The following is a 26,589-nucleotide window of genomic DNA, read 5'->3' as shown; positions in this document are numbered from 1 at the left end:
AGGGCATTGTGTTTGTCACAGTTCTTGTGTGTTGTGCCCCACCGATGCTCCTTGCTGCCGTGTGCTCCACCAGCAGCTCCCAAGACTCTGTGCACCCTGCTGCTTTCTGCCTGGAGCTTATAAACGCAGCCCTTTTAAAAGGAGGCTGCCCTGTCTGCATAGGGGCGGGTGACTTGTCTTCAATTCTGCTGTCTCTTTATCCCTCCCATCCACATGATGCTGAAACTATCTAGTTGAACTTTTGGAGTAACTAAAGGACATTATAATGTAGGAAAGAAAGTATTTTAAATTCTTAATACGAAATAGGACCTTTCTTATAGTACTAGAATCAGGCAAAAGTTAATCTATTCACAAGGGACTTCTTATGAACATTTTTAGTACCTGACTGACCAGTTTTCTCTTAAATTAGCCTTCTAGGGGCTTCCGGTAGGATAAAGCATGGTCCTCAGAACTCCAGATTCTGTAGAGCATGCTGGAGTGTGGATCAGAGTCCCAGAGCTGGCCTCTTTTGACATGTGACAGGCAGGCACACACATTGATTCTTCAGAGCACCCAATAAGTATTGAAACAGACAAACTCACAGATATACACATAGGTACACATATACAGACCCACACAAAGATATGTGGGTATACACACACATACCCATGACCCCATCTAAATATAATACCGTGTGCACCTACAAGGGAAAAAAACAGACTGTCATGCTTGATGTTCTCATTACCAGCTAGGCTGCTTTTTCACGGTGGAGTGAGTACATCACATTAATTCGAGCTGTGTTGGCATCCCCATCCACTCCCTTCTGTGCTGCTGGGACGATCCAGAGCCAGGCTCTATGCGGAGCCTAAGTCTCCTAAAGGCTCCTTTCTTAGCTATCAAAGACCTCAGGAAGTATTTAAATGGCTACTTGTAAACCATTCCTTGCATTCTTAGCTATCCATCCTCACCTCTATTTTGGATTGGTTTTGGCCATTTTGCTCTGCACTGCACCCGAAGAATGGGTTCCCAGTGTCCTGGTGGGAGCCCTGGACTAAGGTCACAGTGGGCAGACATTTCACTAGAAATTAGAAATTGCTGGGGCAAGCACTCTGTGGTTATGCATCACCCTGATTTGCAAAAGAAGAAAAATGTTGCTCAGAAGTGAAAAGGGCAGAGAGAGTCCATTATGGAGCAGTCCCAGATGTGTGGGATGGGATGGCTAGAAGTAGGTGGGAAATGATCATAACAAAGGGAGAAAGGATATGTCCCTTAGCCATTTACAGTCCCAGAGTTGACCAAAAAAACCACCAGGCATTGCTATAGAGATACATAATTTCTGGACTTCAAATAACAGGTATTTATAAGCAGAAATGAACTGATTTCCCAAGTTTGGTTAACAACCTTAGACAGGCTATAAGCTGAGGAAGAAGTAAATAGGAACAGAAGATAATAATGTTACTGAAAATTTTACTTTGGGGTCTTTTTCCTCCCACAATATTTCCTTGGAGTTTTATGTGGAAGTTGAACCAATGCATGAATAAATTGTGTTGTGAGGGAGTGAATAAGTCAAAAGCAGGTAAGTTGCTATAGCAGAGACCCATCAAACTAGAAGACAGAAAATCTTCTATTTAAGCCCTATCATTGATTAATAGCATGTCATTTGTCCAAATGAATCACCTCTAAAGCTCATGGTTTAGATACAAATCAATGTGCTTTGCCTCCATAGAGATGTGATTTATAATCGCACTCGTAACAAACAAAATTTTTCTAAAAGGTAACCTTATCTACATTCTAGAACTTTAGGGGACAAATAAGAAATAATGATTGAGATCTTTTTTTCCCTTCTCACTTTAACATATAACATTGTGAGTTTTTTATAGTGAAATTTCAAAATTATATCTAACCATCACTTTGCCACGGGGTTCTTTTTTTAATCCAGGATTGTAACTCAGTCATGAGAGCAAAAAAAAAAAAAAAAAACCAAAAAAATTCAGAATTTATTGAGAGCCTCCCAGCACTTTGATATCTTTATTCTTTGCCACAATCTAGTTTAATATCATTTTATCCTATTTATTCAGTTATTTGATATAGTCAGGTACTACATCACGATGTTTTGATCAATAAAGGATTACATAAATGACAGTGGTCCCGTAAGAATATAATCCTATATTTTTACTGTATCTATTCTGTGTTTAGGTACACAAATACTGGCCATTGTGTTACAGTTACTTGCAGTATTCAGTACAGTCCCATGCTGTTCAGGTTTCCAGCCTAGGAGCAATATGCTATACTGTATAGCCTAGGTGTGAAGTAGGCTCTACCAGCTAGGTTGGTGTAAATACTCTATGATGCTTGCACAATGACAGAAATCTCCAAAAGACACATTTCTCAGAATGTAAGCTAGTTGTTAAGGAATGCATGACCATATCTAGTTTTAAAATGATTTTACACCAAAATGGTCAAATTGCCAATCTCATTTTATTATGTAGATGGAATGGGGAATATCATTTTGAATGGTGTGTTTCTCTTCATCTGTAATATATAGGGCTTAACATAGATGAGTCTGAAGTTTCTCTTCATGTTTCCAGTTCAAGAGTATAATGAAAAGGTGTGCATCCTTTTGAATTTCAGAGCCCAGGACAAGGCAGCTATGCAGTTGAGTGAGTTGGAAGAGGAAATGGATCAGAGGATTCAGGCTGCAGAACATAAGACACGGAAAGACGTGAGTTTCTGGGTTGGCCATTCATTCAGCAGATCTTTATGAGGTGCTTTCTATGGAGAGGGCCCAGACACTCTTCTGGGTATCCTGCATGGGTACAGCAAGTCCAGCTTCCCGCAGATCCTCCCAGCAAAGGAATTTTTACTGGTGGTGTTTTTGGGGAGGGGATAAGAGGACATAGAAATAATGATCAAATAAAAAAGTAAAGCAAATAAGTTCAGATAGTGACAAGTACAGTAAAGAAATAACATGTGCAATAGTGACTGGAAGAGGAGGCTGCTTACGTTGGGGGTTAGAGGCCTCTTTGAAGGGGTAACATCAGAGACAAAGCCTTGGGAGAAGGCAGAGGCAGCCTTCGTAGAGAAGGTGACTTGACTTTCCATACCTGTGTCACTGCCCACACCCGCTGCCCACTTTAAATCTAGATTAGAGTGAAATTAAAATTCTGTCTTCAAACTTTGGTGTTTTATAATGGAATACAGCCATTACTTGGTACCCGAAGAGATTAGTTCCAGGACTCCCCCGCAACCCTGCATACCAAAATCTGCATGCTCAAGTTTTTATACAAATAATGTATATTTACATACAACCTACGCATATCCTCCAGTATACTTTAAATCATCTCCGGATTACTTATAATACCTAGTATTTAACACAATGTAAATGCTTTGTAAAGAGCTGTTATACCATATTTTTATCTGCATCACTTTTACTGCTTAAAATATTTTCAGTCTTTAGTGGTTGAATTCACAGATGCAGAACCTGTGGATTTGAAGGGCTGACTGTATGCCTTTATTCAGCATTATAGGAACCATTTAAAGTTGAAAGTGATATGTTACCTTCAGTGGTTTCCATTGAAGAAAGAATTTTTTTCTTATATTTTTGGGTTAAAAAATGTCACTTTTGTTTCTTCCTTCACCCTGTTAACACTGAATGGCAGCAAAATAATGTGCAAGTGGCCTGAACGTTGGCATCTGGGAGACCTCAGTTTGCATCCTGGCCCTGATCGTATCCAGGTGACATTGGGAAAATAACCCAACCTCTGAGCCTTTGTTATTCCATCTCTAAAATGGGATAATGCAACCTACCTGCCTTCACAGGAGTTAAACATGATGATCTATATAAAGTGCCTGCCACAGTACCTGCAATGTGGTGGCAGCACCCAGGTTACTGTCCTGCTCTTTCCTGTGGCTCTTTGTATTCTTGATTCCTTTTAGATTCTTCACCTTAAATGGCTTTCCTGCATATATGCCCTGGGGTGTCTTTGTTGTCCTGTCTCCTTATACAAAGTTTAATAAGAAGCTGGACGTCATATTCATCCACATAAATGGTTCAAGATTCATGGTCCAGCTTCAGAGCAATGGATAACCCCTTCTGCTAGCACTTTCCTTTTGGTAAAAAGGAAAGAGTAAAATCATTTTTCTGCCTTTTCTTTCTCTCCATCTGCTGTGTTGAATCTGTGCACTCATTCATTCATCAAACACATATCAAGCACATGTGTTATTCTGTCATCATATCTCCTTGCTTCTTCTAGATAAATGCCTCCCAAATTTGTTGCTGGTAATGAGGATATTACCATGGCCCCCACCTTTTAGAACTTCATGTTTTGTTAGTTACAACATCTTTAGTTTCCTTGGCTTTAGTCCGGAGGTGGCAAACCCATGCATCTGTGGCATCATTTCTCTATTCCACAGCAATGACACATGTGGCCTGTAAGCCACCATATACATATGGTCTCCACACCTCAGCACGCCAGTCCAGGACCTCACTGCCAGCTGAGCAGCTTTGGCACTGTGAGGAAGCTTGTTTGCCTGTCCATCCCCGTGTCCACCTCATACCTTTCTAAAGATAGCTTCTCTGAAATAACGTGCCCAGGCCAGTCTAAGATTTTCCCTCATTTCCTTCCATTCCACAAGTCTCCCCTCAGCTCTCCAGGGTTCTTCACCCCCAGCTCTGGCCCAGTGGCCTTGCTGTGCCTGACTCTGCTTTGTCTCCAGCTGTTTTCTTTGCCTTGATGATTATCTCCTCAATCCTTTCCTCCTTCCCAAATTCTGCAAAGCTCAGAGGAACCCTCACTTTCTTCTTGATGCCCTCCCCTGCTCCTCTAGCCGCATTCACCTTTTCCTGACCTGGACTCCTATGGCATATATAGCATGTATTGCATTGCTTCAGTTTTTTTTTTTTTAAACTGTAACAGCTTTATGAAGGTATAATTGGCATGCAACAAACTGCATATGAAGTACAGTATACGTGAAGTTTGGACATATGTATGCACCGTGAAACCATTCCCACAGGCAAGATCGTAGGCATAACTATCCACCCTAGAAGTTTCTTCATGCCCCTTGAAGGCATAACAAGCCTTTTTTCCTCCTTTCTTTGCCTCTTTTTGCCAGATAATCATTGTTCTATTTTCTGTCACTGTAGATTAGTTTGAAGTTTTCAGAACTGTATAGAAATGGAGTCATGCAGTATATATTTCTTGTCTGGCTTCTTCCACTCAACAGAATTATTTTGAGACGTATCCATGTAATCAATAGTTTGTTCTTTTTCATTGCCGAGTAGTAGTCCATCATGTAGGGGTACCACAGTGTTTAGCCATTCATCTGTTGAAGGACCTTTGAGTTATTTCCAGGTTTTGGCTATTGCAAATTAAGCTGCTATGAATATACATGTGCAAGTCTTTATAGAGGCATATACTTTTATTCCTCGAGTAAATTCCTGGAGTGGAATGGGTTGATCATCTGTGTAGATGACTGTGTATTTTTGTAAGACACTGCCAACCTGATTTCCAGAGTGGTTGTACAGTTGTGTTTCAATCAGCAGTGTATGAGAGTCCCATTCTTTCAGCATTCTCATTGGTGTGTAGAGGAATCTCATTGTGGTTTTAACTTGCATCTCTCTAATGAATAGTTGTGTGGAGAATCTTTTCTTGGGTTCATCTGCCATGTGTATAATTTTTTTTTTTTTTTTTTTTTTTTTTTTTTTTTTTTTGCTGAAGTGTCTTGTTAAAAATCTTTGGCTCATTAAAAATATAGTTTTTTGAAAAAAATATTGTTTTGAGAGTACTTCTATATTCTGAATGCAAGTCTTTTATCAGATACCTGATCTATAAATATTTTCACCCACACTGTGACCTGTCTTTTCATTCTCCTAACAGTATCTTTTAAAGAGTATAAAGTTTTAATTTTGATGAATTATAAGTTACCAATTTTTTTCATGGATCATACTTTTCTTGTGGTCTCTAAAAATCTTTAACCCAAGCTCACGAAGATTTTCCCCTATGTTTTCTTCTATAAGCTTTATTGTTTTAGGTTACATTTAGGATCTATTTTATATTTGGTGCCAAGATATGGATCAGTGTTCATATTTGTTTTTTGCATGTAGATATCCAATTGTTCCCACACCTTTATTAAACAAGAGTAACCATTTTCCACTGAATTGCTTCTGCACTTTATCCAAAATAGTTTATTCTATTTGTGTAGGTTTATTTCTGGGTTTGGTGTTCTGTTCCATTGATTATTTTGTCTATTGTTATGCTAATATTACGTTGTCTTGATACCTATTGGTTTATAGTATGTCTTGATACCTATTGGTTTATAATAAGTCTTGAAATCAACTAGTATTAGTTCTTCAACTTTGTGCTTTTTTTTAAAAGTTGTTTTGGCTATTTTAATTGCCTTAATTTCCATAGAATCAGCCTTTCACTTTCTTGTTTTTAAAAAAAGCAAACAAAAAGTCAAAGTCTGCAGGGAGTTTGACTGAACTTCATTGTATCTATAGATCAATTTGGGTAGAATTGACATCTTAACAATATTGAAAATATGATTTATCTATGTCTTAGCAATGTTTTGTGTTATTCACTGTACAGATCTTGTACATCTTAGATTTACTCAGTATGTCATATTTTGATGATCCTGTAAATAGTATTTTTAAAATTTCAATTTCCAGTTGTTCATGGTGAATGTATAGAAGTACATTTGAGTTTTGAGTATTTGTCTTGTATTCTGTAGCACTGCTTACATTGTTTGTACACAGTGCCTTTCTATTGGTAGATTTTGTCAGATTTTCTAGGATGATGATTATGAAATACATAATAACAGTTTTATTTGTCTTTCGAATTTGGATGAAGCTTTTTATCTTTCTTGCCTTATTGCACTGGTTAGAAGAATAAAGGAGATGAGAACATTGAATGTGATGTTAGTGGTGTAGTGTTCATAGATGCCTTTATAAGTGGAGTAGAATCCCTTCTGTTCCTAGTTTGCTGAGTATTATTGTTGCTGTTGTTTTAATCAGGAATGGATGTTGAATTTTCTCAAATACTTTTTCTGTCTTATGATCATGTTTTTTCTTTTTTAGAATGTTAATGTGGCGAATTACATTGATTGATTTTTGAATATTAACAAACTTGCACTTGAGATTGGCCATAATTAGTGATGATGTACTATCCCTTCTATAGATTGTTGAATTCAGTTTGCTAAATTTTACTTAATATTTTTGCATTCATATGTGGAAGAGATATTGGTTTGTATTTTTAATGCCTTTGTCTGATTTTGGCATCAGGCAAATTCTGGTCTCATAGAATGAGTTGGGACATGTTCCCTCCATTCCAGTTTACTGGAAGTTTGTCAAGAGTTGACCTGAACCACTACCATATCTCACCTGCATTACTGTAACAATCTCTTATCTGATTTCTCAGCATCTACCTGTTGCAGGTTCGGAATGAAATAGGCCAGTGATCATTTCCTTTATTGAGCTCTTGATAAAATATTTCTTTTTGTTTTTGTTTTTGAGACGGAGTCTCGCTCTGTCACCCAAACTGGAGTGCAGTGGTGTGATCTCAGCTCACTGCAAGCTCCGCCTCCTGGGTTCACACCTTTCTCCTGCCTCAGCCTCTCCAGTAGCTGTGACTACAGGCACCCGCCACCACACCCGTTTAATTTTTGTGTTTTTTTTTTAGTAGAGACGGGGTTTCACCATGTAAGCCGGGATGGTCTAGATCTTCTGACCTCGTGATCCGCCCGCCTCAGCCTCCCAAAGTGCTGGGATTACAGGCGTGAGTCACCACGCCCAGCCTGGATAAAGTATTTCTAAACCCTAAAATGTTTATGTTTGGGTTTGTGGCTGTGGATCTAATGAAGAGACTTTCAATCAAGTCCATTTTGATGCCAGGAAGGCTGCCTCATTAGCACCTCATTGTGAGACCTCTGTGTCTTCATCCACATGTGAGGCAGGCAATACTTGTTGCCTCACCTGTAAAGCTGGGTGAAGTCAGCTTTTAAAAAAAGTTACCTTAAGGGAAGATATTGCTCTTCTGCTAAGCATTTCACATGGATTATTTAATTTACATGGATTATTTAATTTATATGGATTATTTAACTTGGATTATTTAATTTAATCCTTACAATAGTTAAAAAGAAAATGGAGGCATGGGTAAGTTTAGCAACTTGCCCAGGCTCCACAGCCAATGAGTGGGCAGTAAGACACACTACCTCTGGCAGGTATTCAGATGTGGGAGCATTCTTCAGAGAGGCCCTACCTTACCCTCTAGCAGACTGACTTCCTGCCACATCTCCCTGTTTTTTCTTTCTTTCTTTTTTTTTGTATCATTTCCTGAAATTGTCTTTTTCTGTCTCCTCCACTAGAATGCATGAGAACATCAGTTTTATTGTCCCCCTCTCTGTCCCCATGTCCCCAGTCCCTTAGAACCATTGGTAGGTGATCAGTGAATATTTGTACACTGAATTTTACTGGCTATCAACATAAAACTATTTGAATACTGAATGTAAGATATACAATTATATAATTTATTAAGAGACAAGGAAATTTAGAGATGTTTCAGCCCATGGGAACTTCTGAATGGCAGTCCCCTGACCTCCTGGGGTGCCTTATTGCCATTCTCTGCTCCAGAAGAACTTGAAGGGACACCCCGGAAAAGTACCAGCCCACAGGGAAGCACTTTGCATAGCAATTTGCAGTGATGTGATTGGGATTTAGATAAGGCATCATCTCTAGGGAAAAGGATGCACCCAGGATGCCTTCTTGAGTCCTGATGACATGATAGAATTCCAGTAAGCACAGGCAGCCCTTCACTGTGCCATGTCTTTTAACTAATTATGGCAATAATTAATTAATTGATTGGTGTGCTATGGCCTCTATCACAATGTGAGTAATAGTCTTAGAGGTGTCACTCCTGGGTGAGGTGTGTATGTAGGTTGTGGGATTCTGCTCTTCTTTCAGTTTTATAGGTTTCCATTCCAAAATTGCAGGTACTTCTGAAGTCAGTTGATTTCCTTCTGATATCTCTTCTCACCCTCCCTGTGTAGGAAAATTGAAGTCAGCCTTAATTTGACACAAAATGTTGCTCACCTGTGGAGTTTTGAAGGTTGTTTAAGAGGGTGAACCTATTTAAATGAACACAATATTTTTTTTTTTCCTTTAGGAAAAACGCAAAGCTGAGGAAGCCCTCAGTGACCTCAGACGTCAATATGAAACTGAAGTAGGAGATCTGCAGGTGACCATTAAAAAGCTAAGAAAGGTAGGCATGTGGCAGCTGGACTTTTAGGAACAGCCTCAGCATCTGAGTGTATCTAAGTCATTAACAACCAAAAACATTTGGAATCCTATTGAAGTGGCACATAGATCAGATTTCAGAATCAAGGAATTCCTTAGAAAGACCTTTTTTGTTTGAGACTGAGTCTTGCTCTGTCAACCAGGCTGGAGTGCAGTGGCAAGGTCTTGGCTCACTGCAACCTCTGCCTCCTAGGTTCAAACAATTTTCCTGTCTCAGCCTCTTGAGTAACTGGGATTATAGGCATGTGCTACCACGCCTGGCTAATTTTTCTATTTTTAGTAGAGGCAGGGTTTCACCATGTTGGCCAGGCTGGTCTTGAACTCCTGACCTCAGGTGATCCGACTACCTTGGCCTCCCAAAGTGCTGGGATTACTGCACCCGGCCTGAAGGACCTTCTTTTAAGAGCCCCTGAGTTCCTCTTTTGTTTCCAGGGGCCACCTGTCTTTTTCATAGATCTGATAAATATTTTCTGATCCCTTCAACTGTTGTCCATAAAACTTCAGTTTGCTTTCCTTGGTCTTCACCAGCTTAGTACTCAAGTCCTTCATGTCTAGAGGACTGCATGCCTCATGACTGTTTTTCTTGGTCGTGTCAAATATCCCTGTGTCCCTACCCCAGCTTATTGCAAAGTGCATGGTAAGTATTCAGGGAATATTTATTAAATGAAATGAATATTGCTCTTCTAAGTAGAAAATTTCAGATCGGGGGTACCCTAATCACCAAGAGTCACCTGTTTTTGAAGAAGAGCAGAACTTGCTAAAGTGTGAGCAAAGATGTGATCAGTTTTTTTGTTTTTTTTTTTAATGTAGTTGGTTTTTGGCTTTTCCTCTATTTGGTTTCTAACGAGCAGGTTCTGTTTGGCTCAGTAATATCTGGCCATTGTTTACCAGGTGGCTCTGTAGAGGGTGGAGGGGAGGGGAGGGATGCGTATCATTTGTCGATTTCCATGGTATAAATACTCCTGTCATTACTGATTTCATGCTACTGAGTTGATATCACTGAATTTAAGGTTGAGAAGAGATGCTTAAAGCAGACTCTCACCTGCCGGTACAGGCTGGCTCCAGCACTGTACTAGACACACTTCTTGGATCTGTTTTTTGTTTTTCCCATAACTAATGGGAATGTGTTAGCTAAAATGAAAATGGGTAATTAAAAAAGGATCATCCTTGCTGGGCATGGTGGCTCATGTCTGTAATCCTAACACTTTGGAAGGCTAAGATAGGAGGATTGCTTGTGCTCAGGAGGTCAAGACCAGCCTGGGTGACATAGTTGAGATCCCACCACTGTAAAAATAAATTAATTAATTAATTTAAAAAATTAACTGCATGTGGTAGCACATGCCTGTAGTCCCAGTGAGTCAGCAGGCTGAGGTGGATCACTTGAAGCTGGGAGAGCAAGGCTGCAGTGTGAGCCATGATTATGTCACTGCCTTAAAAAAAATCAAAAATCATTTCTGAAAATGGTGATGAGATTAAGTGACAATTGGCTATATTTTGTATTTTATACACTGTTGCAATTTAAACCTCTGGGATGATTAAGAATTCTCCCCAGTAGCCTCCTTAGAAAATTAACATCAATTTGAACCTTATATCTAATTTTCAAAAGTTATTAGGCCATGCATACTATGCTTATAGTACAGAATTGAATAGACCCGTCTTCTGTTTATGCAGAACCACAAATTCACTGAGTCAGTGCCCTGACTTATTTCTGTGGCTTCCCAAATCTTTAGACTAAGGGAACATCTATAAGAAGAGATGCCGCAAATGATGAGGGCCAAGTGGTCTGAACAGTAAGAAAGGCCATGTGTTGGGAAACCTGAATCCTTGTCAAAACTGTACCCATTTTTTTCCTGAAGCACCTGGGACAGTTCAGATCATCTTTCTGATTTTTAGTTTCTGATCTGTAAAATGCAATTAATAATAAACTGTCCTTCCTATCCATAATGACTGATATTTTATTGACTTTGCAGTTCACTAAGCTCTTTTTCATGATTTAAAAAATCAAATTCTCAAACTTTCTCTGAGGAGGGTATAAATATCCTACTTTTAGAGCTGAGGACTGAGTTCCAGAGAGGTTAAATAACTTGTTCAGGGTCACACAGCTAATAACTGATGGAGCCATCTTACTACACAGTTTGTGCTTTCTCACTTACTTATACCAGACTTCCTGCATGCCTGATGTGGTCGTTATGCAAAACAGCAAGATGTTTATTTGAGAGTACGTTAAGGGCTATAGTTTACTAATTTGTTATAATAACCACTAACTGTGTCCTTGATTCTGAGAAACTCATTTTTTCCAGATGGTTTTTCTTCTCTGAAGTCAAAATGCGTGTTTAAATCAATGGCTCTTCTCAGTCATAGTCAGCCTTGTGGCAGTCATGACGTTTTTATATAAACATTATCCCTTTATAGCATCTGGCAAGGTGAAGAAGGTCCAGAGTCAAAGCACTTACACTTGGTGAAATGTGGGATCCATTTTGATCAGTGCATAAACATTCCATAAATGAATCCCAGCAGATCCCCACCATTCCCAGAGGATGTAAGCTGTTTGTAGGAAAGGCATTTTGTTGTTGTTGTTGTTCTCCAGGTTATAAATGCTGTGGAACCAATTTAGTCTGGTAATCGTAACGAGTATGTAATTGTAATAGAAATAAGTCAACCAGCAAGCAAAGCTTATGCAGAAATGAGTTAATTCTCAAGCAAAGCTTGAATGTAGGTATTTATATAATCAAGTGTGTTTGTGTCTCTAGCTTCATGTTATACTCAGATTTTATTGATTTTAGTTATTTAATAAGCATTTCTTGAACTCACCATGAAGAGAACATGTAGGTGAATCGGACACTAATTCTGCTCTTAAAAAATCTTGCTCTCTAGGACGGAAGGTAAGACATTTCTAAATAATTGTAATACAGAGTGGAAAGTGTTAAATGCAGGTAATACAAAGGAGAATTGAATGATCCAGATTTCAACGTAGCATAACTGAGTAAAAGCAAGAATTGGATTGCTTAATTAGTTGAATGATTTCCAAAAAGGGCTTTTCAGCTGTTTCCAAAAAAGTTCATTTCACAACTAAACCCCCTTTTTCAAATGTTTAAGTTATTTAGAACAAAATTTCAAATCCTTATGGATTTTATGTAGTTTAATGATTTATAACGTCGCATAATGTTGAAAATTGGTGACTTCTAGAATTCTCATATGTATATTCAAGGATAGTCCTAAACTTAAAGCAATTCGAAGTGAATTTGTAAGCACACAACTTTTATTTGGTCTTTCAGCTTGAAGAACAGTCAAAACACATAAGTCAAAAGGAAGATGTGGCTGCATTGAAAAAACAAATTTATGATTTATCAATGGTAAGAATTACCTTTTCACTTACAGAAATGCACATCCTGTTAGACCACATCATCATGCTCTTATTTCAGTGTTCCAGGAAGACCAGCTTAAAGAGAAATTAATACTATAGTTAGAAAGAGTCCTTAAAATACGTTTGATCAAAGATATTATTTATGCAGGCTTTTCCCTCAATAATATGCCACTTATTGTGAAAGCTTTAACTTATTTTTCTTACAAAGTAGTAAAGACATAGTGTTTAAGTTTTGTAAAACATGGTGAGCCCTGTATTCTTCCAGCATCAGCTCTGGTCTGTATGATGTGACGCTTTGTGATGAGGACATTAGTGCCTTGCCCCTTCCTCCAAGTTTTTTTTTTTTTCTTTTCTGTCGCTTTTCCATCTTACGCCAGCCACGTCTTTACTTTTAGTACTAACAAAATTGATAGCATCTACATCTCTTCTGTTATCTTTACTAAGTTTTATTTATTTTGGTTTTAGATTAACTCCCAAATTTGAAAGCAAATAAAGAGCGTTTTCTTTATTATGATTCTAAATATTTTCACTGCAGAGCTAAGAAATGAATGAGGCTTGCATTTCTTTCTCTCCATTCATTATCTCTGTTCCACTTAGAAGGCTCCCAGCTTTGTGGTCAAATGAATTCCTAGTTCCAGATTTTTCCACATCTTAGTTGGCTTTGTATTTGGATAATGACATTCTTGTAGAGTTACTTGTTTTTCTTGCATTTTCTGGTTAATTTTTTGGTTTCTTGTTGCAAAAAGAAGCTCTACTATTTTCATGGTATCACTGATACCTTAAGACTTATTTATTCTTTCCAATGCATGAAATTTGTTTAGTGTTTCTTCTTGAAAATATTAATTTTGGAGTCTATAAAATTTCAGTTCTTTTTTTTTTTTTTTGAGGTGGAGTCTCACTCTGTCGCCAGGCTGGACTGCAATGGCATGATCTCAGCTCACTGCAACCTCTATCACCTGTGTTCAAGTGATTCTCCTGCCTGAGCCTCCCAAGTAGCTGGAACTATAGGCACGCACCACCATGCCTGGCTAAATTTTTGAATTTTAATAGAGACAGGGTTTCACCATGTTGGCCAGGATGGTCTCGATCTCTCGACCTCGTGATCACCCACTTTGGCCTCCCAAAGTGCTGGGATTATAGGCGTGAGCCACCGCACCTGGCAAAATTTCAGTTCTTATTGGACTGTTTGTTAAACTTGCTACCCATATGTTCTGCAATTTCTTTTCACTGGGCTTTTCACTGAATTGCAGAATTTTGCATATTGCAATTTTTTGGGAGGAGAGGGTTTCATCCTCATTTCGCCATAGCACATCCTCAAGAAACTTCTTCAGAAAGAACATGTGAGAGAGAAATTTTCTCTGTTTTTGAATATTTGAGAAGGTCTACATTCCCCCTCACAATTTATTAAGTTTGTCTAGATAAATAGGCTTTTCTGGGACTCCTCTGGGATTTATTAATTTAATTCTTTCTCGGTACCATTTATTTTTTTCAAATACCTGGCAGTGGTTGGTGATCTGTTCATATTTTAAAGTGAAGGACTAGCTTGGTTACTTGAGGTAGGATCCTGTGGGGTGTGAACAGATCGACTCACCTGAAGGCCTCTCTCCCAAAAGAGTGTCTTCCTAGGAGCTCTGTGTGTGAAGCTGGCAAGGGACCCCAGGTACCAGCATGAGTGGGGCAGGGATATTCAGAGAGAAGCCTTTTAGCTTTTTTGTACAGGAGCCACTCAATTTTAAAAAAGATAATCTCTGTCTTGTCTTTAGAATCCACTCTGGCTCTCTACTGTTACTTGCTAGGGTAAGACGGGGGTGGGCTTGGTGGGAAGGGTGCCTTACTATACAGTTTTAATGTCTCTTTCCAACTCCATATCTGGTTCCATCTTTCTGGGGTTCGGCCTGGTCACTTGTCTCCTTCTGGGTTCTGTGTCAAAACCTTGAACACACTTCCTCTAGACTTCCATTTCCCCACTGTCTTCCCTTTGACAACACATTTCCATCAGTTTCCATTTTCTAGAAGTGCGTTTAAGTCACTTGAATGCTCTGGCCCCCTCTTCCATTCTTTTAGCTGTTATTGGTTCATTTCCTTTGGCATTTCGTTTTAATGAGGTTTTGGAAGGGGAAAAAGACAAATTCATGTGCTCCGTCCACCATCTTGAACGGATGTCTCCAATATTATTTTAAGAAAACACAGAAATTTTCGGATCACACTGGTTTATTTTTAAGTGCAAAACTTAAAATGTTAAGTGATAGAATTTATTTGTAAAAAGTAGCCAGTGTACCTACCAGGTACTATAGGTACTATTGATTCCACAAAGTGTTTGTCAATAATTTTATAGCTCTCATTAAATAAAGCAGGCGTTCGAATGGTTGGTGTCAGTTAATTTGCCAGTAACGTGTTGAAATACATCATGGTAAACCCTTGACTGTTGTAGTTTGGTATCAAATATCAAGCATAGAAAAATGAAGAACAACTTTGAGAGTTTAGATTTTTGGCACTTTATTAATTTATAATGATTTCAAACTACCTTGAATTGACAAATAGTTCTTTGAACACCGAGATTTGAAGAGTTGTGGAAGGGTGAGAGTGGTGTGGGAGGGTGGCACGACACTACTTCATGTCTCCCAGCAAGAGGAAAATATGTATCTAATGACCTCCACTTTTCCTTTTATTCAGGAAAATCAGAAAGTTAAGAAAGACCTTTTAGAAGCACAAACAAACATAGCCTTCCTTCAGAGTGAATTAGATGCTTTGAAAAGTGATTATGCTGATCAGAGTCTGAATACTGAAAGGTACGAACTTTGCATTTTATTTGTTAGTTTGAGTAGAATATTGAGATGATCATCTGGGCAAAAGAAGCTCAGCTATGGAATAATGAAGAGTTAGTAACTTTGCTAATATCTTCTTTATTTTCAGTATCAGGTTTCCCAGTGCTTTTTATGTTTTTAATTTTTTAAAGCAAATAGAATAATTAATTAGTGTCTGCATAGGCTAGCGTAGGGCTTAATAAATGTTTGAATTAGCTGGGAGCTAAAAGAATATACCTACAGTGTCAAGGGTTAGTGCTTATTAAAGTGCTTTGAAGTCAGGAATCCTGGCCATAAAACATAAGAAAGGGAAAAGTAGGCAAGTCTATTTTTGTGTGTGTTAGTTTTGCAGTATGGTGTTAATACAATAAAACCTAATACACATACATACACTCACAGACATGTATTTATATATAAGGAACGTAGACGTATATTTTTATATGGATGGTAAATATAAAATGCATAGATAGGTGTATATGTGTGTATCCCCTAGGACATGTACGCTTGGGAAAAATGTCTTTTTTTGGGTTTCTTTGCAAACTTTCATCGGAATTAAGGTCTTATAAGGTCTTAGAAAACAGTGAAATATTATTGTTTACTACATACAAGTCTCTGAACTAGATAAGGAGTTATGAGAATATATATATATATTCTCAAATAGAATATATATATATTTGAGAATATATATACTCAAAACACAGAGCCCACATCATATATATATCATATATCATATATATGATGTGGGCTCTGTGTTTTGAGAACTTCAAATTTAGTTGGGGAAAAAAAAGCAAAAAGATTATAGGGTTTAACAACAGAAGAGCTAAAAAATATCAGAAGCAGTGCCACTAACGTAGTCATGGTTTGGGTTAATTGCTGCGTGATCACAGAAAAGATTTTGTTTTAGTTCAGAAGAGGTGAAGAACTGTATTAAAGAGGTGATGCTGGAGGTGAGCCTAGGTAGAAAGATAGCTCTGTGCTGGGAAAGGGGGAAGAGGCAGCCAGGATAGCACCATCAGCAACTCAGAGCTGGTGGCACTGCCGCCTGCCAGGCACTGTCCTGGTCCTTCACAGGCATTAACTGATCCAGTCCACACAACATCCAGTGAGACAGGGACCTTCATTATGCCCATTTTACAGATGGGAAAAGAGAGTCTCAGAGATGTTCCAGGTAAGGCAGTAACCAAAGCAGGGGCCAGAACATAGGGAAGGATACGGCTTGGGGAAAGGTGATCAGACCACAGGGCAGAAAGAGACATTTTGAATAGAAAAGCAAAAGTTTAAAAAAAATTAAAAAGTTTAAGAGCTAGTTTAAGGTTATAATAGAAGGCCCCCGAATTTTGGGTTAAGGAACTTAAATTCCTATAGACAATTAGGAAATGTGTACTTTTATCATCCAGGGAGCAGATGGTATTGTGAACCAAAGATAGCCTGGGCGTTTTGGGAAGCTAGTGATGAGGTTTGTGTGCTCAGCGGGATAGGGGCTGGAGGAGAGGGCCGTGTTCTGAGTGCAGTTTGGGGAAGAAGCCAGAGCTTCCATCATAAAGCAACAGAGGGATTGCCACAGGGTGAGTGTCTCACGCGCTTAGCAAGCCTGGTTCTTTGGGGGTCTCTGTGGTTTAGGTAAGGAGAGGAGGGAGGGCAGGAGTAGGGTGAGACAGGGAAAGAGGAAGGAATCACAGGAAAGGAGAAAATAGATGGAGTTGGGATTATATAAGGATGAGCAGGGAAGGTTCAGAGGATTGAAGGCACAGTTTCTGAGACGCCCTGAGGAGAAGGGACTCAGGAGGTTCAGCCCTCATGGAGAACAGAGCTGGGCCAGCGAGGGTGGGGATGGAAGAGCTGGTGGGTGCTGAGATGGGCTGAGGAGGAGAATCTCTAGGCTTGTGATGTCAGAGGTGGGGCAGAGCCTCACAGGAGAAAGCACAGGATGTGAGTGTGTTTGTGGAGTCACAGAAGGAGAGGAGGCCGCTGAGGCTACAGAGGCCCAGAGCAGGAGCACGGGAAAGGTAGAAAACTGTGGGCAAGGACACTCGTCTTTGAAAAAGGTGGAAAAGGGTCTGGGAGGGTAGGTATAGGTGAGGCAGGACTTGACACCTAATTCTTAAACATAAAATATAATTTTACAGGGATCTGGAAATAATCCGAGGATACACAGAAGATCGAAATAGTCTTGAGAGGCAAATTGAAATACTCCAGTAAGTTATCAGATCAAATGCTCATTACATTTACATTTCACTTATTTTTTGTTAATAAAAGACATAACACAGAATGTGAGTTTGCCGTGTTCTGAGGACTGCATTTGTGGCTCAATGTGTGTTTTCTTCTGAGGGTGTGTACTTGGCATCTCCTCTTAGCTTTCTGATGCTTATAATCCTAAATAAATTATCCAGATGTGGGGGATAGAGTGTAAATCTCTAAACATCTTGGGAAGTCAGGGGATATGTCCAGTGTGTCTTTATTATGCCTCTGTAAAGAAGAACAGCCCTGAGCACTCAGCTTTCTCTGAGTTCTGTACCGCGAGTTCTTCAGGCTTCTCCTATTAGTGGGGCCACAGGGCTCTGCCTCCACAATTCTTTCTCAGTTTGTTGTGTTTACTTAGAAGTATATTTTTCTTAGTTTTTTTTCCTCTCCCCAAGTAGAGATATACCCACTCTGTCAGCTTTATGACTAGGTTATAGCAGTTCCGTCCTCTGAGAGTCTTCCCCAGAAAACCTAGCCCTCTCCCTCCCCTTTCTTTCTCTTCCACCCGGGCCGCATTGTCTTCTGGTTTCAGTTCCCCCCAATGAAGTCAGGTCAGGTTTGACCTTTTTTCTTTCCCACCATTTTTGAATGCTTATTAAGTCTCACCTGCGGCAGTTGTAGAGTTCATGTATTTCAGTAATCCTTTGAGTTATTTTATTCACTCATTCATTCAACAGATTTGTCAGTACTTCTTACAGGCCAGGTATGCCAGGAGTAAAGGATAGAGTGGGAAGTGGGTGAAAAATCTCTTTCTCCTTATGGGGCTAGTCTAGGAGAAGAGAGAAATGGATCAATAATTATAGAATTAATATAAAAGGCCAAATGAGAGAGATGCAGCAAAAGAAAGGTACATGTCCCCTAAGGGGAGCTTTGACCTGTCAAAGAAGGTCAAGGACGTGTTCTGGAGGAAGTGAGGATTGATCTAAGATGCGGAGGGTGAACCAGCCTTAAGCTGGGGAAGGTTGGCCACTCTGTGGGGTAGGAGCTGTGGAATCATAGCTGTGCTGTACAAGAGGGTGCTGAAGCTCTGACAGCTTAAATGACTTCTGTTAAGTCATATGGAAATAAAAGTTAGGATTTGAACCCAGATCTGACTGAGATCATCACCCAAGTGTTTACTTGCTACATGACGGTGCCAGGTGGAACAGTGCCAGGCCGTGCATAGAATGCAGGAGCTGCCAGGAGCATGAGGCCTGATACAACACACTGCGTTCATCCCTGACCTCTGACATGTGGGAACTGGCTGGCCAGGTTCAGGCATTGAGGGAGCTTTCGAAGACCTGCATGAAATCTGTTCAGTCAGCAGGGCTGCCTGAAGGAAGAGTGAGTTCCACAGCTCAGACAGGTGACTCCTGCAAGGCCCTGCGACCTTTAAGGAGAGAGGAGCCATCGATTCAGCTTTTCTACTTTAAGTAACGAATTACCTCAGTTTATGAGGTTTGAAGGGAAGTGGTGGAAAGTTGCGGAAGATGATAAGCGATTCCACATTCTGAATGTTACAACTAGAAAAGAAAGTGATGGCAGCGACCCCCCAATGATACTTTCCCTGTCTCTCTTTCTGCTTGTTTCTTTACCCTGCAGAACAGCTAACCGGAAGCTACATGACAGTAATGATGGCCTTAGAAGTGCCCTTGAAAACAGTTACAGCAAGTTCAACAGATCTTTGGTATGCCACATAGTTTTTTATCCTGTATTTCATTCTTTCTAGTGGTGGAGTATTTTGGTGTTGATGAAAATAATGTAATTTCTTAAAGGAGAATGTCACATAAGTCCTTATAATAATGTGATCTTTACATAAAATAAAACGAGGCAGCATTCTTCCAAATTAAAAAGTATATTACCCCTCTGAAGAAATAAGTGTCTCGATGTTAACCAACTCTTTTTATAGATGTTCTAGGAATCTAGAGATAGGTGTGTAAGATGTAATCTTTGGCCTGAAAGAGTTTATCATGTAGTAGGAAGTTAAGATGTACACAGATAGATAGGAGAATCCCATAGAGGTGAAAATAAAATACTGCCCAGTTGAGAGCTGGGAGAAGGTGCTTCTGTCTGAGGGGTGAGTTTAACCTTGTGAGTATTCTTTATGCCAGTGAGATGCTCAGAATGGGAGCCTTGGATTTCAAACCCTCCTACAGAAATCAGCTTAGCTCATTTGGAATTGTAAGGACCTCTCCCAGACTGCATTTCTCACAAGGCCTTTTATCCCACTTTTGGAAGTCAGCTTCACGTGTGAGATTCCAGGGTCATATTGGGATATGGAGGGGTCAGTTACTAAGCCAAATTATGGTTCAAGAAGAGACATGTTCAAGGAAGTTGGTGGTTCACGGTCCTGGCAATGTGGGGAACCACAGTACTCCTTTATGGAATGTGCAGTAGGGTTTGGACGTAAGATAGGATGAGGAGGTGAGCATACTATGGCAGTCATCTTCGTCGCAATGTTTCCCTTGATTTTTTTGCTCACATTTGCTCAGATAGTGTAATATAACTTTTAGTTATATTAGAAGTTTGAATGGTGTGATACAGTTTTAAAAAGTGGCTTTGTGTGTGCCTGTGTGTATATAAAATGTTTACATGAAAATTACATGAACTAACAAATAATTACTTCTATATTACAGCGTATAAATAATATCTCACCAGGGAATACCATTTCTAGAAGCAGTCCCAAATTCACTGGTCATTCCCCTCAACCTCTAGGCTATGACAGGTATGTTAACACGTCCTCACTTTTTGTTCGAGTTCAGGATCACAGTTAAAAGGAAAGTAAGTTTCCTTGGAGGTGAATTGAAATAATAGAATATATTTTGGTCACTAACTTATATTTTCTATGATGTTAAAAGTTTCTAAAACATGAATCATGTAAAAATTAAAAGTGTTTCAGAGAGGATAAAGTTATTTCCTGAAGATGTTGTGAGTTGGTGTTTTATATACTCACCATTACCTCATCTCTAATCATGTCTTGTTTCTTAGAAGTAGACTCAATAAGAGATGTTTCAGGGATGCAAGTAGAATTATGGTATATGATGCTGCAGTATTTCTGGTGTATAATGTTGAAACGAATGGCATGATCTGTAAATATTTAATAGCTCAGCATAATATTATGTGAGCTATGTTGCAGAAAAGGGAAACTTTCAAAGCAAATATAAATATGGCTACTAGATCCTTATAAAATAGCTACTGTATTGAAGGAGTCACAGAGGCTTACCAAAAGTTAGAATTTAGCCCTGCATTTAATCAAATGAACTGAAATATTAGGCTTTTTATTACGTGAGACCTAGTAATCACTTAGAGATTACATGAGTGTATGTGTGTGTTTATACACATATGTCCAGTGTTGCTAGTTAAAAGTTAATTTTGTAATATGTCAAAAATTTGAAATTGGAAGTGAAAGCATAAACAAAAAGTTTCCAATTCTCTATTTCTTTGTGACTTTCAGATTCGTGTTTATCCCCTTTTCATTGGGGTACTTTTGGTAACAAGAATAATGTACTTAACATCCTGGTGTTAGAAATGGTCAGGTTGCCATTTAGGAAGACCTGTTACGAAGGCTTATTGGTGATCACTTCTAAGAAAATTCTATCAGGTTTAAGTTGTTTCTACTGTTTACTGATTTGCTCAATAAAAAAAATCTAATGGCTTGATTTATAGATAGCTGACTATTCTGCTATTGAGAAATAATAGATTCTTTTTAAATGTGTAGGTGTGATGTCATTTTTGACTAATATTTAAAATGATTCTAAGCAAATTGGGGGGAAAAGTATACAACTGAAAAGTATTTCAGAAATTTCACCATGATTCGTTTTGAAAAGATTAGACACCATGAAAGGCTCATAAGAACTGGAGTAGAGCTCATCAACAAAACATTCTACAGAACAAAGTCATCATGTCCCCAGCATGCTTGAGTGATATAACACTCATGTGCCTACTTCCTTGAGCTGTAACGAGAGACCACCATAGCCTCAACACCATGCCCTTTCTGGGTGTGTGTGTGTGGGGGTGATTATTTTGATATAAGAAGTTAACGTTTTATTTTCTTTTTGATGCTAATATAAAAATGTAATAAGAGCATGTTACACATCAAATTAGATGTACAATAAAATTATATTGTTTTTATAGCTTTATTTGATTTTATCTTTAAAATTTATTTTGGCTTTATCTTTTGCAAGAACTCTAACAAAAATTTAATTTGTTTTGTACTTTTACATAGTTAATTATAATGAAATATTGAGGACTGGCAAGATGGTTGACTTTGAAAAGGATATGCAGTTCAATTGAGTTTGAGAAAGTTTGACCTGTACCTGTTTTTATTTTTATTATTTTTACTTTGAAAAATTTTTCAACTTTTATTTTAGATTCAGGGGTAGATGCACAGATTTGTTACATGGGTATATTACATAATGCTGAATGTGCCTATATTTTCAATTTAGAGTCTAGATGTTTATTCAGGTGAATTGTTAATTTGGGACTTCATGTTTTCTTTGCTCCTTGTCAAAATACAAGTGGGCTTAAAATAAATCATAACCAGTGGTGAAGACATGGAGCTGAAGTAGTTTGTAGTAGATTATAATTAGAATGGTTTTCTTATGTACTTTACAGATGGACCTAAAATCAGTTTCAGAAGGAGAGTTTTATAAATAATGCAATAATATGTTAGCAATATATTTTCAATGTTATTGTTAATAATACATATTAACAATAAATATTAAAATATATTAATGTATTTTATTATTGTTATTAACAATATATGAACACACACTCACATGCACACATGCACACACCTAGCTAGCTACATAGATTGAGATATGATATAAAATTCTTGGCTCAGAATAAAGACTTTATAATTGAGCAGTATTGAGAGAGAGAAAGTTAAATCATCTTTTTAGTTAATTTTAAACATTTGCTAATGGCATAAAAATACTTTTGACTTCTCAGATTTACATGGCTCATACTTGATTATGTTAAGCTCACCTCTCATCTAAGCATGTCTACTTCTTGTTTCTCATATCTGAAGACCTGTGTATCGTGCTTATTCTCCCTTTCCAATGATTCACGTAAGCGTATTGGTAGGATGGTGCCCATGGTGTGTAGTGGGTGGTAAATAAGTCATAACCCTCATTGGTAAACTTAGGTTCTTATGGAAATCAAATGGAAAAGCAAAAGTCAACAGGGATGTATACAGTTTCTTTTGATTCTCTTATTCAATGTGAATTTCTCCCTCACTTATAAAATTTCCAGAGTTGCACTAATGTTAAGATCTGTAGAAGTCAGGAGTTCTAGCCTTTATCTGAGGCACCTCCCTCCCTATGAAACATCTCCCAGAGGGGTGTTTCCAGACGGTGTGTCAACATTTAGTGGCAGAAAACTTATGTGTCAAATCATACATTCCAGCAATGTTTCTAATTGCTTATCATTTTCATCAGATGTTTCTAATTGCCTATCATTTTTTGCCATGTTGATGAGAAATATGACACCCAGAAAAGCTTATCTTATTTTGTCTTGTGCAGCCTGAGAGGATGTGGTCTTCTTCACGTATCAGCTCTTCAAGTATTTGAAGAGAGAAACCATTAAGGGTTAAGTTCAGTACACCGAATCTTATTTTTCAGATCTGAGGGTCTTGAGTCTGACATTGTGGTTGCCTTTTCCATTTGGGCTCTCAGCAGCCCTTTTAAGTACAGATGTTATCCAGAAATGGACACAGTGTTCAGAATATAGTCTGACCTAAAAAGGCTCATATGTTCTGCATACATTTTTATAAATACAACTTGAGATTGTGTTTATGTCTTAGGTACCCTAATTCTTTTTGTATCAGGAAATAACATGATTTTTTAAATGGCCTGGTTTGTTAAGTGTTTGATGTAAGGGTCTTTATCTTAACTGATTGCTGCATAGAATGAACTGATGCTGCTTTGAGCATTTTATTTCCCCTAATGCCTAATCATGAAATACTCTGAGGCTCTTAGCAAAAGTGAGAATGTCGGCCGACGTGATTCCATCTAATAGCATGTGGTCTATTGCCTGTACGTTCTTGAGCATCCCCAGCCCTCAGGTAAATTGGTCTTCCCCTTTATTACCAGGTCATCCCGCTCTTCCTATGTGGATGAGGACTGTGACTCCCTGGCCCTCTGTGATCCTCTGCAGAGGACAAATTGTGAAGTTGACAGCCTGCCTGAAAGCTGCTTCGACAGCGGCTTGTCTACCTTGAGAGATCCCAATGAGTATGACTCAGAAGTGGAATACAAGCACCAGAGGGGATTTCAGAGGTCCCACGGGGTGCACGAGAGCTTTGGAGGTGATGCCTCAGATACAGATGTAAGCCCTAGAAACCACTGCTCTCCTAGGCCTTCTACGTGATTGAAATCTGTCACCTTATTTACCTTCTGTCTGTTATGGGAATCTGTTTTAAAGGTCACAAACACAAAGCGTAGTTAATAAAATGCTTTTTTCTCCACAGAGTTAGGGAGACATTCTCTTGGATTGCCATTCACTGTCACTCTATTCCCGAATATTAATAGCATTGACTGTTGATTTCGCTGCATAGTTTTCTTCTTTTTAATCCATAATATATACATTTTGGGCTTTGTTTCTTAACTGCTGACATTTTTTTAAAAAATAGGTTCCTGACATAAGGGATGAAGAGACATGTGGTTTGGAAGATGTGGCTTCCATCTTAGACTGGAAGCCCCAAGGAACTGTTAGTGAAGGCAGCATTGTTAGTTCATCAAGAAAGCCCATCTCACCACTCTCCCCCCAGGTAGGTGTCTCTGAGACACTCCTATTCAGGAACACTGCTTATTTTCTGTGCAGTGTTACTTATTAGGATGAAAACTGGCAAACCTTTGTCATTCACTGTGGCTTTTCCCCCCAGACAGACCTGGTAGATGACAACGCTAACTCTTTTAGCTCACAGAAGGCTTACAAGATTGTGCTTGCTGGGGACGCTGCAGTGGGGAAGTCTAGTTTCCTCATGAGACTTTGCAAGAATGAATTTCGAGAAAATATAAGCGCCACCCTGGGTATGGCTCCTATTTTGGTTGATAATGGGAAAATGATCTTCCTTAGCTTATTTTTTCTTCTTCAGGGATTACATACACAGATACTCAGTTAAACAGTTTTTCTCTGTGTATGTACACATATATAGATATATGTGTGTGTGTGTGTGTGTCTCCTCGTCTATGGAAAGGTCCTTCTTGTTCTGGCCAAGGCCTGCTTTTAGGAAAGGAAGACTAAAAGGACAGAGATACCTGGCTGGGTGCGGTGGCTCATGTCTGTAATCCCAGCACTTTGGGAGGCCGAGCCAGGTGGATCACTCGAAGTCAGGAGTTCAAGACCAGCCTGGCCAACATGGTGAAAGCCCATCTCTACCAAAAATACAAAAATTAGCCAGGCATGGTGGTGGGTGCTGGTTATCCCAGCAACTCGGGAGACTGAGGCTGGAGAGTCGCTTGAACCTGGGAGGCGGAGGTTGCAATGAGCCGAGATCGTACCACTGCACTTCAGCCTAGGTGACAGAGTGAGACCCTGCCACAAAAACAAACAAACAAAAAAAAGATATCTGCTTAGCCAATCAGATGAATCAAATCAGATTTAGAGCTGAGATATCAGATTCATTTATTCAGCGTGTATTTCCTGAGTTCCACTAAAAGCAAGATGCTGTTGTAGGTGCAAAGGATACACAGTGAAGAAGGCTGACAATCCCAGCCTGCACTGCACTTATGTCCCAATGGAGGGAAAAGGCACAAAAAAGAGGTTTAGGGAGCGGTGCGGTTTTACACAGTGGCCAGGAAAACCCTTTCTGCTAAGGTATCATTTGATGACAATCCATATTGTCACTTTGTCATTATGGTCAAAACCATAGCCAGATATATGCTCCGTTCCCCACCTTCACAACAGAACAGTAGAACAAGTAGTATCCTGATTTCCCAAATGTGCATAATAATCAGTAAAAGGAACTGAAGATATGCAAATTATCATTTATTTTTCTTCTTTATCTGAAGAATTCTTATTTTGATCACCCAAAATGTTAGAACAGACTGACTGTCCTCTTCACAATGGGTGTCTTTGTAAATTTATGGTTCTCTGATACACTCTTCAGGATAACAAAGCTGAAAGTTTACTTCAATTTGATTCATACAAAGACTACATACAGTATTTGGTTCAGTTGTCAGAGACCATGATGCGTGTGTGTATGTGTGCTCTGACGTGTGTATATACACACACATATGTATACATGTTTAGATATACATACATTTATACACATATACCTACATATACACATACATGCATCTACACAAAACAGGAATCTGCACCTACACATATACATACACGTATACACCTGCACATTCATGCACGCCCACTCATACACACATGTACACATGCCCACACACACACACACACACATACAAATATGACTGAGTTCATCCAGTCATCAGGGAAAATAAAACATAGATTTTTCCCTTGGCTCATAAATTAAATCATTCCCCAAGTCAGCCAACCTACAGATGGTGCCTCTGCACACACGTGTGGTCTGACTTGCCATTCCTATTTGAAGGTCACTCTCCTTAAAGGTCATGTTCATTCCTCCCTCCCTGACTGAGCTGTGGCTTACTGGCTTTTGCCTCATCTAAAGAGGGCTTGAAAGTAAAAAGCCAATGGAATTATTTACATCATGCTCTCCACTCTCATGTTCCTTTTCAGGAGTTGATTTCCAAATGAAAACCCTCATTGTGGATGGAGAACGGACAGTTCTGCAGCTCTGGGATACAGCTGGTCAGGAAAGGCAAGTGCTTTCCACAGCTCTGTGGGCTCTCCTGGGTTTGCACTAACAAGCCTTGCAGGCCATTTGATGTTCTTCATACTCAAAATTCTATAATTATAACATACTTTATAATTATATGCATAATTACATGTATAATTAT

The 26,589-nt window shown here is 38.9% G+C and overlaps 1 protein-coding gene across 2 annotated transcripts in view; it reads left to right on the top strand.

The window, feature by feature from the left end:
* Positions 1-26,589, top strand: part of RASEF (RAS and EF-hand domain containing) — a 77,624-nt gene that overhangs the window by 32,336 nt on the left and 18,699 nt on the right. For both annotated transcript variants that reach the window (XM_030920374.1, XM_030920375.1), the window contains exons 3-13: positions 2,611-2,701; positions 9,138-9,233; positions 12,544-12,621; positions 15,306-15,421; positions 17,563-17,631; positions 19,259-19,343; positions 20,293-20,381; positions 23,749-23,983; positions 24,288-24,425; positions 24,540-24,687; positions 26,369-26,450. In XM_030920374.1, the coding sequence (XP_030776234.1) occupies positions 2,611-2,701; positions 9,138-9,233; positions 12,544-12,621; positions 15,306-15,421; positions 17,563-17,631; positions 19,259-19,343; positions 20,293-20,381; positions 23,749-23,983; positions 24,288-24,425; positions 24,540-24,687; positions 26,369-26,450 (1,227 nt within the window). The remainder of the gene's footprint in view (positions 1-2,610; positions 2,702-9,137; positions 9,234-12,543; positions 12,622-15,305; positions 15,422-17,562; positions 17,632-19,258; positions 19,344-20,292; positions 20,382-23,748; positions 23,984-24,287; positions 24,426-24,539; positions 24,688-26,368; positions 26,451-26,589) is intronic.

This window comes from Rhinopithecus roxellana, chromosome 16 (assembly GCF_007565055.1).
Source record: "Rhinopithecus roxellana isolate Shanxi Qingling chromosome 16, ASM756505v1, whole genome shotgun sequence".
Classification (NCBI taxonomy): Eukaryota; Metazoa; Chordata; class Mammalia; order Primates; family Cercopithecidae; genus Rhinopithecus; species Rhinopithecus roxellana.
This window is presented reverse-complemented; position numbering and strand designations above follow the sequence as displayed.